At 34.5% G+C, this 15,955-nt stretch overlaps 5 protein-coding genes across 6 annotated transcripts; 3 read left to right on the plus strand and 2 right to left on the minus strand.

The window, feature by feature from the left end:
• On the minus strand, positions 1,582-2,472 carry LOC108661177. Its single transcript, XM_018117099.1, has 2 exons — positions 2,305-2,472; positions 1,582-2,214 (listed from the first exon to the last, which is right to left on the minus strand). Exons 1-2 carry the CDS (start codon positions 2,470-2,472, stop codon positions 1,582-1,584), a joined length of 801 nt encoding a protein of 266 aa, XP_017972588.1.
• On the plus strand, positions 2,042-4,191 carry LOC18605277 (protein SRG1). The gene is given in 4 exon segments (XM_018117100.1): positions 2,042-3,141; positions 3,144-3,278; positions 3,558-3,897; positions 3,899-4,191. Coding segments are annotated over 4 exon segments (930 nt in total). The 5' UTR covers positions 2,042-2,957; the 3' UTR covers positions 4,170-4,191.
• On the plus strand, positions 6,413-7,750 carry LOC18605278. The gene is made up of 2 exons (XM_007038196.2): positions 6,413-6,732; positions 7,338-7,750. The coding sequence occupies exons 1-2, from the start codon at positions 6,465-6,467 to the stop codon at positions 7,532-7,534; spliced, it is 465 nt and encodes a 154-aa protein (XP_007038258.1). The 5' UTR covers positions 6,413-6,464; the 3' UTR covers positions 7,535-7,750.
• Positions 9,138-12,432, plus strand: LOC18605279 (GTP-binding protein YPTM2). Its single transcript, XM_007038197.2, has 8 exons — positions 9,138-9,389; positions 10,261-10,333; positions 10,616-10,663; positions 10,747-10,794; positions 11,238-11,309; positions 11,437-11,592; positions 11,677-11,780; positions 12,034-12,432. The coding sequence occupies exons 1-8, from the start codon at positions 9,376-9,378 to the stop codon at positions 12,128-12,130; spliced, it is 612 nt and encodes a 203-aa protein (XP_007038259.1). The 5' UTR covers positions 9,138-9,375; the 3' UTR covers positions 12,131-12,432.
• LOC18605280 lies at positions 13,208-14,760 on the minus strand. 2 transcript variants are annotated; one of them, XM_007038199.2, is made up of 4 exons: positions 14,450-14,760; positions 13,892-14,109; positions 13,624-13,800; positions 13,208-13,545 (listed from the first exon to the last, which is right to left on the minus strand). In XM_007038199.2, exons 1-4 carry the CDS (start codon positions 14,721-14,723, stop codon positions 13,243-13,245), a joined length of 972 nt encoding a protein of 323 aa, XP_007038261.2. In that variant the 5' UTR covers positions 14,724-14,760; the 3' UTR covers positions 13,208-13,242. The 2 variants fall into 2 exon arrangements, with proteins under 2 accessions (XP_007038261.2, XP_007038262.2); XM_007038200.2 differs by having other exon boundaries at positions 13,208-13,548.

Raw genomic sequence — 15,955 nt, forward strand, 5'->3', positions numbered from 1 at the left:
ACATGATGATGCTTAGGTCTATCTACCAAGCTCCATGTCTTGTTGAGATTTATCATCTTCATCTCTTTCTTCATAGCTTCTTTCCATTCTAGTGACAAAACAGCTTCTTCAGGTGTAGCAGGTTCAAATACAACTACATTGCAGCTTTCATAAATCTCTTATAATGGTCAAGTACCTCTCACAGGAGGTTCATCTACAATCTGTTCTACATCAAGTATCTCATCACTGCTGGCAGGTTGAAGATTAACATCTTCATCTAGAAATTTAGTATGCTGCACTTGATTATTTTCCCAGTTCCAGTATGCACCTTCATTAAATGTTACATGTCTGCTACCAAAGACTTTGCCAGATTCAATTTGATAAATCCTGTAAGCTTTTGACTGCTGACTGTACCCTATAAAAACTCCCAACTTTGCCTTGGGTTGCAGCTTGTCTCTTAGTTCTTCAGGAACATGGAGATAACAAATGGATCCAAAGATCCTCAAGTGATCCACAGATGGTCTGGTGTTGTACCAAGCTTCATAAGGAGTTTCATTATTAACAGCTTGAGTGATCAGAATATTTCGCAGGTAAACTGCAGTGTTAGCTGCTTTAGCCCAGAAGCTTTTAGGAAGCTTATTCTCAAACAGGAGACACCTGGACATCTCAATAATTGTTCTGTTCTTCCTCTCACTAACACCATTCTGCTCAGGACAATATGGAGCTGTCAGTTGGTGATGAATGCCCTCATTCTCCAGATAGCTTGTGAATTCTGAAGAAGTGTACTCACCTCCATTGTCTGTCCTTAGTTTCTTAATTCTGCAGCCAGATTCATTCTCAACTTTTGCTTTGAATTTTTGAAATATTGAGAACACTTCTGACTTATGCTGTATGAAGTAAATCCAAGTCATTATGGACATATCATCAATAAAGATAACAAAATATTTGCTTCCATTTAAAGAGGGCTCACTCATAGGTCTAGCAACATCTGAATGAACTAACTCCAATCTGTGCTTTGCCCTATTCAAACTTGCTTTAGGAAAAGACCTTCTAGTCAGCTTACCATATTGACAGGAGCTGCATATAGGACCATCTCCATGCAGTTTAGGAAGATTCAACAACAAACCAAAGGCACTTACTTGCAACAAGGACTTATAATTGCAATGGCCTAGCCTTTTGTGCCACAAGTAAGTTTGTTCTGAAAAAGATTGTGTTGTAGACAAGCACAAATTTCCCCATTTAACAGGGAAGCAATTTCTCACCATAGGAACAGACATTATATAGACACCAAAGGGTTCATAAACTGTGCATGCATTGTTTTTGAATACCAACATGTAATCTTCATCAACTAACTGACCAACACTTAATAAATTTTGATTTATTTCAGGAACTAGAAGCACATTCAAAACATACCTGGTGCTTGAAGTAGTTTGAATTGCAACTATTCCTTTCCCTACTGCATCCAGTATAAGGCCATTTTCAATCTTAACTGAAGAGCAGTGATCAGTATCAAGCTCAGAGAATAACTCAGCCTTTGAGGTCATATGATTGGAGCATGCACTGTCGAGAAGCCAGTGGTTGTTGTCTGCTGAGTTAGAGTTTTCAATAGTCATGAACAACACCTGCAGCTTCAGCTTTCTCGACTTGCTTTGTAACCTGTGGTTTTTTGTCTGCAGCCTCAACTTTGTTCTTGCAGACTTTTTCTACATGCCCTAGCTGCTTACAAGCATTGCATTTGACTCCAGGTCTGAACCAGCAGTAAGCTTCAGAATGGTTCCTCTTCTTGCAATAGGGGCAGACTGGAAACTTGCCCTTTTTGTTTTGGGATCTTCCAGCAGCTGTACCAGCTTTATCTTTCTCTCTATTTTCATTTGAATTCTTTTTAAATGAAGGATCAACAGGAGCCTTATCTTTTGCACGAGCTGCCAATGCATGATCAACTCTTTCATCTCTTCTTGCTGCCTTCCTTTGTTCATCAGCTTCCAAAGCGCTAACCAAGTCTGATATTGAGAGCTCTATAATATCCTTAACTTGCTCTAGATAGGTGATTGTAGGCTCAAACCTTTCTGGTAGGCTCAACATAATCTTTTCTACCACTTTCAAATCAATGAGGGAGTCTCCCATGAGTTTGCTCTGATTTACAAGTTTCATCAGATCTTCAACAAACTCACCTACTGGCTGATTCTCTTTCATTCTCAGAAGCTCATATTTCCTTCTGAGATTTTGCAAACGCACCTGTTTGCTCCTTGCAGACCCCAAAAACTCCTTCTCAAGTTTACTTTAAGCCTCGTTTGCAGTCTCACGTCCCATAATCCTGTTGAAAACCGATTCAGACACTGCTGAATGTATGAATGACAAGGCTCTATATCTCTTTGCAATATCTTCTTCATATTGCTTCACCTGAGCCTGTGAAGCATTCTCCTTCAGCACTGGCAATTCAGTTTCAAACTCAATAGCATTCCAGAGGTTAACACCTCTTAGAAATGCCTTCATTTTTATGGCCCAAACTGCATAATTGGAACCATAAAAAAAAAGAGGTGACTGCTGTGTAATGGTTGAAGTTGAAGTTGACATGTTTGATAAAGAAGTTTGGTTATTGTAGATGAGACTTTTAAGGTAATTTGTAAGTGTTTAAACTGACTCAAAGGATCAATTCACAGCTCTGATACCATGTTCTTGTTAATGCAGAAAAGAGGCAGCAGGCATGCAAAGAAGAAAGTAAAAACAAATAGACAAAACAGAGAGTAGAACTTGGTTAATATCGATCCCTTGCATTAACTGACGAGAAATGCATTAATATATACAAGAGCTGTTTAACTAACACTTGTACAAAAAATATCCAAGTGTTTGACACATCATTAGAGCAAACATGCAGTGCTTACACGTCCTAGGACAAATGTGCAGCAACATGCACTGTGAATTACCAAACCAGCACAACAAAACAAAGTGGACACTTGTCCTGTACATAGTTAGACAAAATGACATTCAAGCTAGTTTTTATCTCAACAAGAATGTCTGCTGACGAAAATTCGAGCTCATTTACAATTGGTAACTTTGCACAAGAGAAGGGTTTGCCATACGTTCCGAAATGCTATGTAGTTTCACCTTCAAATCGTTCGAGCTTGGACTTGGTTCCTGAGAAAGCTCAAGTGCCGACCATTGATATCGGTTGAGACAGAATGACAGTGAACGCTCAGCCGCCATCAAAGAGCTTGGTGATGCTTGTCTCCGTGGGGGCTTCCTTCAAGCATCCCCTTTAGAAACTAAAGAAAACCCTTTTATAGCCACTAGAAAGTCAGGTGCCCTTTAGTAGTTTTTAAAGTCCAATAAATTATTGAAATGTAAGTCCATTTTGAAAATCCTAACTGTCATGTTGGAAATTATCACTATATTCTGGGGGCAAAAAATGTCCTCCTCCTGATATTTGGTTTGGGGAGCACAGAAAACAAAATAAGAGAAAGGATTGAGGTAGAGTCCACAGCGGAAATAGCCACTTTCGTGTCTATATATTTTGCAGTTGTTTTATATTATCAGCATGCTCAGAACATTTTTCAGCTACTTTCTTTTTTCTTTCTGAGAGACAAGATATCCCTCTGACACATGTTTGCTTGAATGGTCATGTTTCAGAGCAAAGATGGGCAAATATTATGCAGAAGTTAGGAAACTGGCCTTGGAAATAATGGGAACAATCAGAGAGAGCCTTGGTATAGTTCCAAACCAGCTAGGCAAAAAAATGGAGGATGGCGTGCAGGTCATGGCGGTAAATTGTTACCCACCGTGCCCTGAACCAGAAATGGCACTAGGATTGCCACCACATTCGGATTACACTTTCTTAACCATTGTCCTCCAGAACTCATCAGGCCTTGAAATCTTGGACACTGAGGATGGCAAGTGGAAGATTGTCCCAGTGCTTCATCCTTGTAGGTGACCATTTTGAAGTGCTGAGCAACGGCTTATACAAGAGTGTTATGCACAGGGCTATCCTGAACTGTGAAAGGACTAGAATCTCCACTGCTAGCCTGCATAGTTTGGGCATGGATGACAAAATGGGAACTGCCAAAGAGCTTGTGGATGAGAAGCGTCCTAAGGGATACAAAGAAAGTAGCTTCAGGGATTTCCTAGATTTCATTGCAACAACTGATATTGGAGATGGGAAGAGCTTCATTGGCACACTTAAGCTTGAAAACTAAGGGGTTTGCTTCTGAATCTAAAAAGTAGCATGTTCTTAACGAAAAGGTTAGTATGGCCTCAGGTTTAAGTTATGTGGTTCTCATGGACATTGGAAAATTTTAGTATCTGAATTCTGATAATATTAATATCCAGAGAAGAGAACAAAAGTAGCAGATGCGCTTTCCTATTTTAACTTTAGTTGAGAGTTTCAAAACTATTAATTTCCACGCACTTACATTTGGATGTGCTAATCAGGCTTCCTTGCTTTACGCCCACTTCTTTCTTTTCCCTAGTACTCTCTTTCCTTTTGTTCCTCCTTGTTTTCTGATCCCCTGTTTCTCCTTCAGATGAAATAGGAGCTGTGGAGGAAACTCAAAGAAATTCTAGAAGTTGGGCGGATTCGACTCTTTCTTCTTTCGCAAACATCTGCGCTGAATAATCAGTCTTAACTGCATACTTCACCTCCACTTTGTTTCTGCTTACGACTACTTAATATAAAACAAGTGGGATAATCAATTTGCTTGGATACTGTAATGATGATGAACAGTACTATATATTTATGATTTATCTAGTACTAAATTAGTAGGAATTACAGTACAATCCGAGCAAAACACAAACTTTGGACAGTCGAAGTTCAACTAATGTTGATTTGACAGTTGTATCGATGAAAGTGGCCATCAGAAACATATAGGATTTAGTAACACTACTACCTGGATCCATTTCCAAGAGCATAGTTCAATAGCTACAAATTTCAGCGCTTCCATTATGCATTGTGCACACGACCCGACGTTCCCTACATGCCGTCAAAATTTTCTTTGCTTTTTCTTTTTCCTTCTTTTTTTTTTTAAAAAAAACAAGCAATTTCAAAAGTTTTCACTATGAACATGTGAATCAATCTTGACGGAAAGAATGTCCCCCAAAGAAGAGATTTTAATACAGTATAATATCAAATAGATTTTCATATTTGAAAAATTATTCGTTGAATTTTCACATAGCTAGTAATTTCATGAAATTCATTCAAGTTCTGTTAATTCTGATGAAAATTGAAACACTAATAATGAAAATAGAATTGAAAAAACTTATTTGAAATTTTCAAATGTAATACAAATGAATTTCATAAAGTGTTTTGTAGAAAATCATTAACTATTATTCCCAATGAATTTTCGGAAATAGAATAAATAGGAAAGAATGTATTAAACAATTATTTTAAATTCAGCATACCTATAAGTATGTTTTAATATGACTTAAGGAAAATAAGCCAACCATGCCAATATCATTGTTTTTTATCTTTATTTTGATGATATGATCTAAGTGGCTCCAAATTTTCCTATATGAAAAAGACGTTACACTCCAATTAAAACTGTTGGTTTCTCTCCGTAGCGCACAGTTTTCCTAGCAAGTTATTTTTGCTACCAGGCGATCGTATACCGTAAGGAATAAGGCACAGGGGAGGGGACTGGCGCACGTGCCAGCTTCATCTTCAACATGGTCATAATAATCTTGATTCTCAGACGGCCACTGTGCCTGTTATTGATTACTCTAGGTTGAGACAAGCTGCTACTAATGAACATAACAGTTGATGCTGTCATCAAACAAATTGGTGATGACCAAAATTACTGCAATTCAAGCCAAAACATATGCCTATGTTTCATTACTTATGCAATCTTTCAATACTAGGGTCTTCTCAATCAATATTGGATGGAGCACTGACTTAGCGGCCGAAGAGAAACTGAAATTTAAGATGAAGAATTAGATAAGTTTCAATATTATTTTTTAGGAAATGAAGATTTGAATTTGTGTTTTTGAAACAACGAGATTATATATTAATAAATGAATCAAATTTAATATTTTTATAAATAATTTTAATTTTGAATTATATTTTATGATTGAGAGGATTATTTAGTAAAAATTTGACATTGATTTTAGCTGATGTTCATTCAATTAAACAAATGCAGTATATTACAGTTGAGAAATAAGCATTAAATATAAAATTTATATGTATATTGCAAAAGATTAAGAGAAATTAAAGTGAAAAGAGTAAAGAATCTGACAAAGTCTAAACGAGGCAGAAGCCAAAATACTCGGTCTTAAATCCGATCATAATGACAAAGTTCACATTCAGGACAAAGAGGGAGATCCTCTCTAGAATTAATAACACTTGCCAATTTCACCCAATCTAAGAATTAATCTGATTTTCCATAGGAAAAAAAGGGCCAACTTTTTTCGGAAAATTAAATAAACACTCTTAAAGTGACATAGACATTCTTGTTTCTTTTCTTTTCCTTTTTTTTTTCTCTAACCCATTCTTAAATTTCATGCTTTTTGGTACGAAGCAGAAAAAGATGTATAGATCAGCAAGCTGGAGCCGAGTTTCAGATGACTATTACTCGTCGCCCAAGGCGGGGACAGGGCTGCGAATGTCATCATCGGTGGAAGGCAATAATGAGGTGCCAATGTATGACCCCATCATAGAGATGGCGAAGAAAGAAAAGTCACGGGCTAGGTTTGCTGAGAATGCCGTCCATATAATTCCTTTGGTGCTCCTTGTTTGTGCCCTCATTCTTTGGTTCTTTTCCAATGCAGGTAAAGTTGGTATTTCGCACCAACATCCTTTGATTCTTTGCATACATATATATATATACATACATATATATATATATATATATACATACATATATNTCCTTTGATTCTTTGCATACATATATATATATACATACATATATATATATATATATATACATACATATATATATATATATATATATTCATGACCTTTCCAGGAGTGTTGGATTGCTGGATGAATCTTTCCTGTTCGTTGTATTCTGTTTGCCCATTCCATTGCTCCCTGTTGAATTATGTGACTAAGACAAATAGTACAGAATGATTCACTTAAAAATGCCATAATTTGGTTGTTTTCGACTATCCTTTTATCAAAAACAAATCATCAACACAGCCGATTTCCTTAGTGGAGCCTTCATCTTGTACGAAAAGTTTCCCAGAATTGTTATCTTGGTGTCACAGGGGACAGCATTTCTGTTTTGCATATCTACAAAGTTCCGAAATTCTTAACATCTCAGAATTGATAAGAGATACGAATATATACATAACAGTTAGCCATTGAAGAGATTTGTTAGATGATTGTTAAACCCTTTTCTTTTTTTTTCTTTTCGGGGAGTCCTGAAATGCAGATGTGGAAGTGGTAACGAAAGCGGATTCAGTAGCAGCAAGAATCGAAGGATTGACTATCGATGGGGACATTGATCATGATAGTGATGGTACTCAGGCAGGGTTTTTGCCAGTCGGGGATTCGGTGGACGCCGATACATCAAAACAACCTAAAGATAAAAAAGCTTCAAGGAAGCTGCAGAATTACAATCTCAAATGATGATTTCCCTTCCTTGTTGTCCTCAAAAGATCAATGATATGAAGACAAAGGCAGCATCAACTCCCCTACGCCTACTTTCCTTGAGGAACATGGGAGAGAAAGGAAAATTATCCAACTCGCCTTCATCCCTAGAGAAAATTCATGTTCATGGTAATTGAAATACATGGTTTCAGGATTACCTATTCCAGAATTTAATATTTTCAGTTCCCATTTTTATCTATGATCCCTATGAAAGTGCAAGTTCTACTTTCTTAAAGTTTAGTGAGATAGGAAATTCATAGTTGTTGTATGTATTATGTCCACTTAAGCTTAATTCTAGCTCTCACTATTACATATTGTGAGAGTCGAATTCGAAATTTAAAAATTTCAAACTCTATTCTTTATCACTAAAATAAAAGTTTTGTCAATTTTAATTTTTTTTTTACTCACATTCATATTTGAAAACGAAAAACACTTTAAATTTCAAGTACTATTTTTTATGATTGAAAGTTTCATCCGTCTTAATTTCTTTACATTCACATTCATATTTGAAAAAAAATATCAAAAAAGATAAAAATTATATTTTTAAAATTTTAATTTAAATATAAAAGATGGATGATGTTCTAATAGTTTAAACTCTTTAAAATAATTGGTTACCCAACCATCTTATTAAAAATACTAAAGGAAAATAAACATATAAATTACAAAAGAAAAACTTTAATTATTTTTATTGCCTAGGCTAAGATTTGAGAACAAGTTAAATTATGGATTATATCAAACTTATTACCCATTAACTAATCGTTTTGGTTAAATTTAAGCGTAAAAGTACTATAAGAAAATGTCATATTTTTAATTATTTTTGTTTATGCCACATTTTTTATTTATAATTAAAAGCCTCTTCAAAATAACTTAATAACAATAACAACAAGATTGCTACTTAAAAATTAACATATGATTAGCGATGTCATAGGGTAGGATATTCGTTATTTGTGAGGTATCCGAATTCGAATCTTATTATTTGATAGGATTCTCAAATTTTATAAATATTTGATTCAGTTTTTTAATTATTATTCAAAACTGTAATCGGATATCCTAGACAATACTCATTAAATACATGTAAATTAATAATTAAAATTAATTTATAAAAATTTAAATTTAAAATCATAATTAGAACAATTAATACATTTTAATAAATATTAAATAAAAAATAAAAAATTTATAAATAAAAATAATATGTATAAAATTAAAATTTATTATTAAAAATCATTACTTATAACAATGGTCAAATAAGGAATATTTTAAGATGATTATTTAAATTCGATTATAAATTATTTTAATCTAAAAAATTAGATAATGCTTGATATCTGATAACATTATTCATTGGATAATGCATGATATCTGATAATCAGTACTCATTGACATCTCTACATATAACGGTAGAAATCAAACCTAGTATTAACAAATAAATAAATAGATTAAGGTATTAAAAACAGAAAAAAATAATTCTTTTCTATAAAAGGAAGAAAAGAATATTGGAAGTATTTAGAGGAGAAATTGTATAAAAGGAAAACAAAAAGGAGTTAGGGTCGGGATTTGACTTGGGAATTTCAGGATGCCACTATAAAATGCAAACTTTTCGGTGGTGTCGTTAACATTCTTTTTCTCTGTCTTGTCTTTAGTTCCAAACTAAATAAAAATTCTATCTTTCCTTTTTGTCGTCCTCTTCCTTTTGTCTCTTTCTCTCTCCTTCACTCTACAACAACAACAGAAACAGGGCTCTAAACTTTATCTGCCTTTCTGTCAGAACCCGGTACCATCTCTCCACCAACGGTCCAGCCCGCTGCTTGGTCGAACCAACAGTGATGACTCCTGAATAGTGAGCTCCCCGATCACCCCCTTCCCCCCCCCCCTTTTTTTTTCTTTTTTTCTTTCTTTCGTTTGTATTTGTTTTCTATTATGGTTGTTTCCCTCCAATTACTTTTTGCTATTTGCTCAAGATCCGTGATGCTTTTGTTGTTTGCCATGATGGGTTCTGTTACAAAAGCTTCTTTCTATATGGATCAGTTCTCTTTTTTTTAGCTATTTAATTATGGGTTTTATTGGTTAATTTCAGTTTAATTTCTATTTCTGATGTCCTTTTGGGTAGCGAAGCTGAATTATGGTTTAGTCATTTGTTTAGATCTGTAACATTTATGCTATTAAAGGAAGTGGGTGTCTGTGACTTTCGGCAAATTCTACAGCTTTGTCTTTGTGATAAAAATACTATTGCTTCATCGTAATATAATCTATTTTACTTAAAAAAATATTAAGCTGAATTGTGGGTGTTGAATTCTGATCAAGAATTTGAGGCGAAGAAATGTTGAGCTCAGGTTTCGGATTTTTCTATGTTTGCTTTTTATATGTTTTTGTCTTGTTACTATGAAATGATAACCTTATTTCTGACGGATAATCTAAACTAGATTTTATTGTGTTATAATCTAAACTAGATTTCATTGTGTTATAATCCTATGCGTCATGGTAACAGGCTTCTGCTTTTTGTCATACAATGTAGAAATGCAGTTAAGGCTTAGTTTGTGCCTAATGTGATCTTTGAATGTTGGAGGGAAAGTTAGTGTAACTATGTTCGGATTTTTACTGTAGAACAGATTGATTAATTTTGTTAGACAAACAAAGATTTTTTAGGTTTTCTTATAGATATTATTTTGAGATGTTTCGCTTACATGTTAAAGGTTTTAATTTTTGAGCAGTGACTATTTGTTCAAGCTTTTGCTAATTGGAGACTCTGGAGTTGGCAAATCATGTCTTCTTCTGAGATTTGCTGTAAGCCTCCTCTGTAACAATTACTTTTGTTGCTCTGTTTTCCTTCTAATTTATGATGCTTAACCATTGTTTGAAAATTGGCAATGGTAGTCCCTAATCAAATTGCTTATATGAATTTAGCATAAATTCTACTATCTCCACTGCATCTATTTTACAAGTTTTGAAGGATGCAGAAGAATTTAGTGTTAATTATGGAAACTTAAATGCTAGAGTAGAGTTTTTGAAGCTTGACTCTGAAATTGTCTCTGCCATCTGACTACATCTTTTTTGACTCAAATGCAGGATGATTCGTATCTGGACAGTTACATAAGCACAATTGGCGTGGACTTTGTGAGAATTTCCGACCTGTAGGTTAAAACAGGTGTTTATTCTTATTTGAATTTTATGTCTTGTATTTTTGTTCTGTTCTACAGAAAATTCGCACTGTGGAGCAAGATGGGAAAACTATAAAACTTCAAATTGTGAGAATCTTTCCCTTAGTTATTTGCTTTTCTTTCAGTTCATTGAATTAAACTTGTAGATGGCATTTCTTTGCTTTTGAGTCTCAGGCCTGGTTCTAGTTTGATTCCTTTCCTGGATTTATTATTTTTTTTATCAGTTGTGATGTATACTTTATATTTATCTTATTTGTTGAATATTTTTATGTGGTTGGCATTTTTTTTTTTGACATGTGTTTGTTTTTGCCTGTAAGCTTTTATGCAGAATTTGTCATTGTGATTATGGCTTTATTCTTTTAATATCATGGATAGATTTTGGCTTGGTCTTAATGTGTATTCATTTTGTTCTTTACCATAACATCTTTCATTCATTTTGGTTTTTTGGGGTGGTATCTTTTGTTTTCCTGTGCTAATCTCCGCTACTGAAGTACATCAACCTCTGCTTTCTTTTCCTCTGAAACATGCAGTGGGATACTGCAGGACAAGAACGGTTCAGGACAATCACTAGCAGCTACTACCGTGGAGCACATGGCATTATAGTAAGCTCTCTCTCTCTCTCTCTTTCCATGTGTGTGCATTCCCTTATTTCTTCATCATTGTCCTCTTTTTGGTATGCTTTTTGCATGTTATGGACAAGTTTTGTAACATTTGTTCCACATCTGGCAGATAGTTTATGATGTAACCGACCAAGAGAGCTTCAACAATGTTAAACAATGGTTGAACGAAATTGATCGTTATGCAAGTGAGAATGTGAACAAGCTTCTGGTTGGAAATAAGTGTGACCTTACTGCTAGCAAAGTTGTTTCGTATGAAACAGCCAAGGTAAAAGTGGTTCTTCTATCTGCTGATTGTTTTTATGAACTATTGAATAGTAAAACAGTCACATTGATAATGTTCTGTTAATAGGCATTTGCAGATGAGCTTGGCATTCCATTTATGGAGACTAGTGCAAAAACTGCTACTAATGTTGAGCAGGCTTTTATGGCAATGGCAGCTGATATTAAGAACAGGTACTTCCTTTGCCTGTAACATTGTGTTTCATTATAAAAAAATTTAATATTAAATGCTATAGATATCCTAATGTTCTTGCAAAGTGTGATTAGCATTCAGGAATATGGCATTAAGTAGTATTTCATTATTGGACTTGTTAAAAGGGACTGCTAAAGAAACAGATTCAATTAGCACTACTTTCATCACATCTGCAGAAACATATACTGCTTCTGATTGCCATCCCCATTTATCTTTTTCCTTTTTCCACTACAGGATGGCAAGTCAGCCAGCATCCAATAATGCAAGGCCACAAATGGTGCAGATACGAGGACAACCTGTTAACCAGAAGAGTGGTTGCTGCTCTTCTTAGTTGATTTTACATATTGCCCAGCAGCATGGATGCATGTGAAAATAGCTTTCTAAATTCTGCTCTCAAGAGAGGAAATCTGTGCTACGATGTAGAATGGTATATTTATTTGCCTTTTCAGTTGTTTGTAAGCTGTTCTGAAATTATATTCTTTTACAGTTTATTGTTAATGGCCTGTACAAATTGGGTTGCTTGATAGTAGTAATGTTAATTTTATTATTTGTTTACCATATTTCCCCAACTTTTGAGTTTTTACATGGAAGCCATAGAAAAGCTTTCTTCAATTGCAATCACATATTCCTGTATGGATTTGAACCATTGTTCGGATGGATGCTTGCTAAGATTTTTATGTTCCTGCATTCAAGTTAATGGTTTTTCAGCATGAAAGAAAACACATAAAACTTAAATCATAGCAACTTCTGATGGATGCCAATTGCCGAAGGTCATTCACCTGTTCTTTGGGTGATTATTTTGCTGGGCTACCTTACCTTCCTAGAGTTTATCAAACAAAGAGGAGAGTGTGGGATAGGTTGATGAACTGTTGGTGATGAAAAAGGACACCCTAATGACAACATGAACTATTGAATTGATATGGATCGTGCAATCAAGTGTTCCAAATGCAACTTATTTACTTAATAGTTAGCATTTGTCAATCAACATTTTCTGCTTGTGAAATTTAAGGAAGCTGGTTAGCTTCTTGCGAACTAGAGCTCCAAGGTTGTCTACGAGTACATGCATGTAAGATATTTAGACGTAAGCTCCTGTAATTTTCCGAATTTCCCATTCTAGAACAAGCTAGGATGACAGTCTTTTCAATTTTATTTTATAGTTTAGTGCTAAATGAAGTTAAGATGATAGTCTGCTTGAATCTCAGTCTTGCTGTGCTTTACATATGGGCTGTTTAGGCGTAGGATTTTTCAATAAAGAAGAGATCTTAGTTATTGAATGCTTGGACTTTTTAATCACCGATGATCAAACTTCTGGTTTCATAAGTGGCACTGGAACTGTAGCTTTAAAAAGATTATTGATTAAATAATTAACTCCCTTTCGTTCTAATTCTACTCAGCTTGGCACCAAAAATGAATAAATCAACATTACTAGACAACTTTTTTATTTCAAATCACACTAATCGATGATGCCTGAGATAGCATACTTGTATTTTTTGATGATTGAGGAGGCCCAATCTTAAGCTCCAAAAGATCTTTTTCTGCTGGTGAAGCACCAGGGCCTGCTCGAAACATGCTGTGCTGAACTGACCATGGCGAAGGTATACCAGACGGGTGAGCAGCAGGTGCGCACCCTAGAGCTTTAGCCATGTAACCATAATGCAGCCCTGCATAATTCATTGCATGGAGAAATGGCAGTGAAGGCATCATTTTAGCTTCTGGAAAGACTTGTCCATTGGGAGCTCCTCCTGCCTGCTAAATTGATGAAGTTTTCTATATGAGGTTATGGCATTTCCAAGGGGAAATTATGAATTGCTAATAGCTCCTTACCAGGGGTTGAATCCTGTGATAATAAGTTGGAAAACTATGAGATGCAGTCAGGGACGTGACTGGACGATCATCCAAGCAAAGATGTGGAAATCGGTTCGCAATCGGAGATGGTGCTTTAACCTGGTCAGAAGAATCTCTAGTAGTTTGTTCTGCGGCGGAACCCGGAGGACTTTCATTCTGTTAAAACCACGAACTCTCTAGTCATGTACATGAAAACATTAACTATAAATTGTTGTTGATAAGTGAGAGAGGGATTAAGAGATATTACGGATTCGAGTTCTTGAAAAGCCATATCAAATAAGCTTGGCCTGCGTTTCTTCTTATCATTCCCAGCCTGCCTCAGGAAATACTTCTGCGCGTGGCTAGCAACTTGCGTTGGGGTCCTAGTGGTTACAAATTTCTTTGAAATCCCTCTCCAATCACCTTTCCCCAACTTCCTCAAACCTGCCAAGAAGATTCTATGCTCCTCTTCCGTCCAAGGCTTCCCTGAGCAAGAGCAAAACAGATGTTACAATAATTTACAATATATCAGAAACATGGTAAAAATAACTCAATAATGCTATCCCAGATTAGCTTGTTCATGTCAATACTTTGTTTATATAGGCTTCATTCAATCTGTTCCGATCTAAAAATAATAACGAGGATCCACATAAATTCAATGGTTAATCAATGCCAGCCGCTTCTTGATAACCAATTAATGCTAACAAATTCAAATACGTGATGATCAAGAAACTCGGATTACACCACCAGAAAAGCCGATGAATGCCCCCCCCAAAAAGAAAAGGCTGAGAACAAGAAGAACAAAATGAAAAACAAATAGGAATACCTCTTTTTCTTTCACGGGCAGCGTTGCTTTTCCTAGAGTGAATCTGCCCATCAGACAAGTACCCGTCGTCGACAGAAGGAGCATTGTTATTATATTCTGCATGATGAGACCGCAGACTCTCCATGCTAAAACTCTTTTTCATGAAACTTTCTTGCTTTTCCACGGTAGATATATTCACACCGAAAAGCTTGACACAACCCTTCCCGTGACAAGTTCTGGAATTATGGCCATTATGTCCACAATGAGAACACTTTCTCCCTGTTTCTTTCACCATTCGCTCTACACCTTCAATTCCTCTCTTAGGGGCAGGCACTTTATTTGGTTTATAACACACACACATATATATATTGAATTCAAACCCTTGTTTATCTCTCTGATAAACCAAGCTCTCCTACAGGCATTTATAGCCGCTTTATTTTTGTCAATTCCTGAACATGGCAAGATTTTTTTTTTAATTTTATTTCTATGTAAAAACAGTCAAAGATACGGTTGAGATTTAATTAGCTAATACTGTGGCAACCTCGATTTTCAGGCCTTTTGGATTAAAATTAGCTTATCGTGAAAATTGTTTTATGTTATCAAATCAACCCTTTGCCGAAACTCCGGTACGCGTCCCTTCATGCTATAATTAACAGTAATCATGTATTGTTCTTCCCTAGTAAAAAAAAATCCGACTTTTTCTGTTTATTTAGAGTAAAGTTAATTAACAGATAATCTTCCATTACAGTATGTTGACAGCTCAACCTAGCTTTCTTTAACAATCTGGATTTACTTATATCACTTGGACACTGCTAATTCTCCGATACAACTGCAGCAGTATATTACAATAATTGTATCACTTTGGGGGCATCTGATAAATTTATTATAATAAAAAAGGATATTCTAATATTTAATTAACCCCATAATTTACAATACAGAGCTTATTGTTTAATGTAAATAAAATTTTTACCTAATACTTACTTCTTTAAATAAGCTGTGCTAAAAATAAGATTAAATCCATGTAATAAAATAAAATCTTTTACTAAAATTCCGTTGTTTTATTATTTTATCAATCCGATTCTGTTTTAGGTGTGTAAGTGAGGAATAGATTGAATTAGATTTCTAGCTATATATTTGTTTTTTAGCATTTGTTATTTGGTTTTAAGTCAAAGTTTGAAGTCTGATTTATTTTACTATATATCTTAATTTTATCGTGTTAGTTCTTTTACCTTAATTTAATAAATTTTAATTTTTGTTATTATAATTAAATATCAATTTAAAATAATTAATAACGATATTAAATTTTTATAATTAAACTTTGATAGTATAATTTTTTAATTGATGACATCATATGTTAATTTGAGTTTTTTTAAATTATATTATATAATAATATTAAAAAATTATTTTGAATAAAAAACATCAAAAAATATTTTTTTAATTTAAAAAATATTAATTATTATTTAATTAAAATACAATATAAATTTTTTTAGATAGGTAAAAAAATCTAAAAAGTAAAAAGGATTATTG

This window comes from Theobroma cacao, chromosome 3 (genome assembly GCF_000208745.1).
Source record: "Theobroma cacao cultivar B97-61/B2 chromosome 3, Criollo_cocoa_genome_V2, whole genome shotgun sequence".
NCBI lineage: Eukaryota > Viridiplantae > Streptophyta > Magnoliopsida > Malvales > Malvaceae > Theobroma > Theobroma cacao.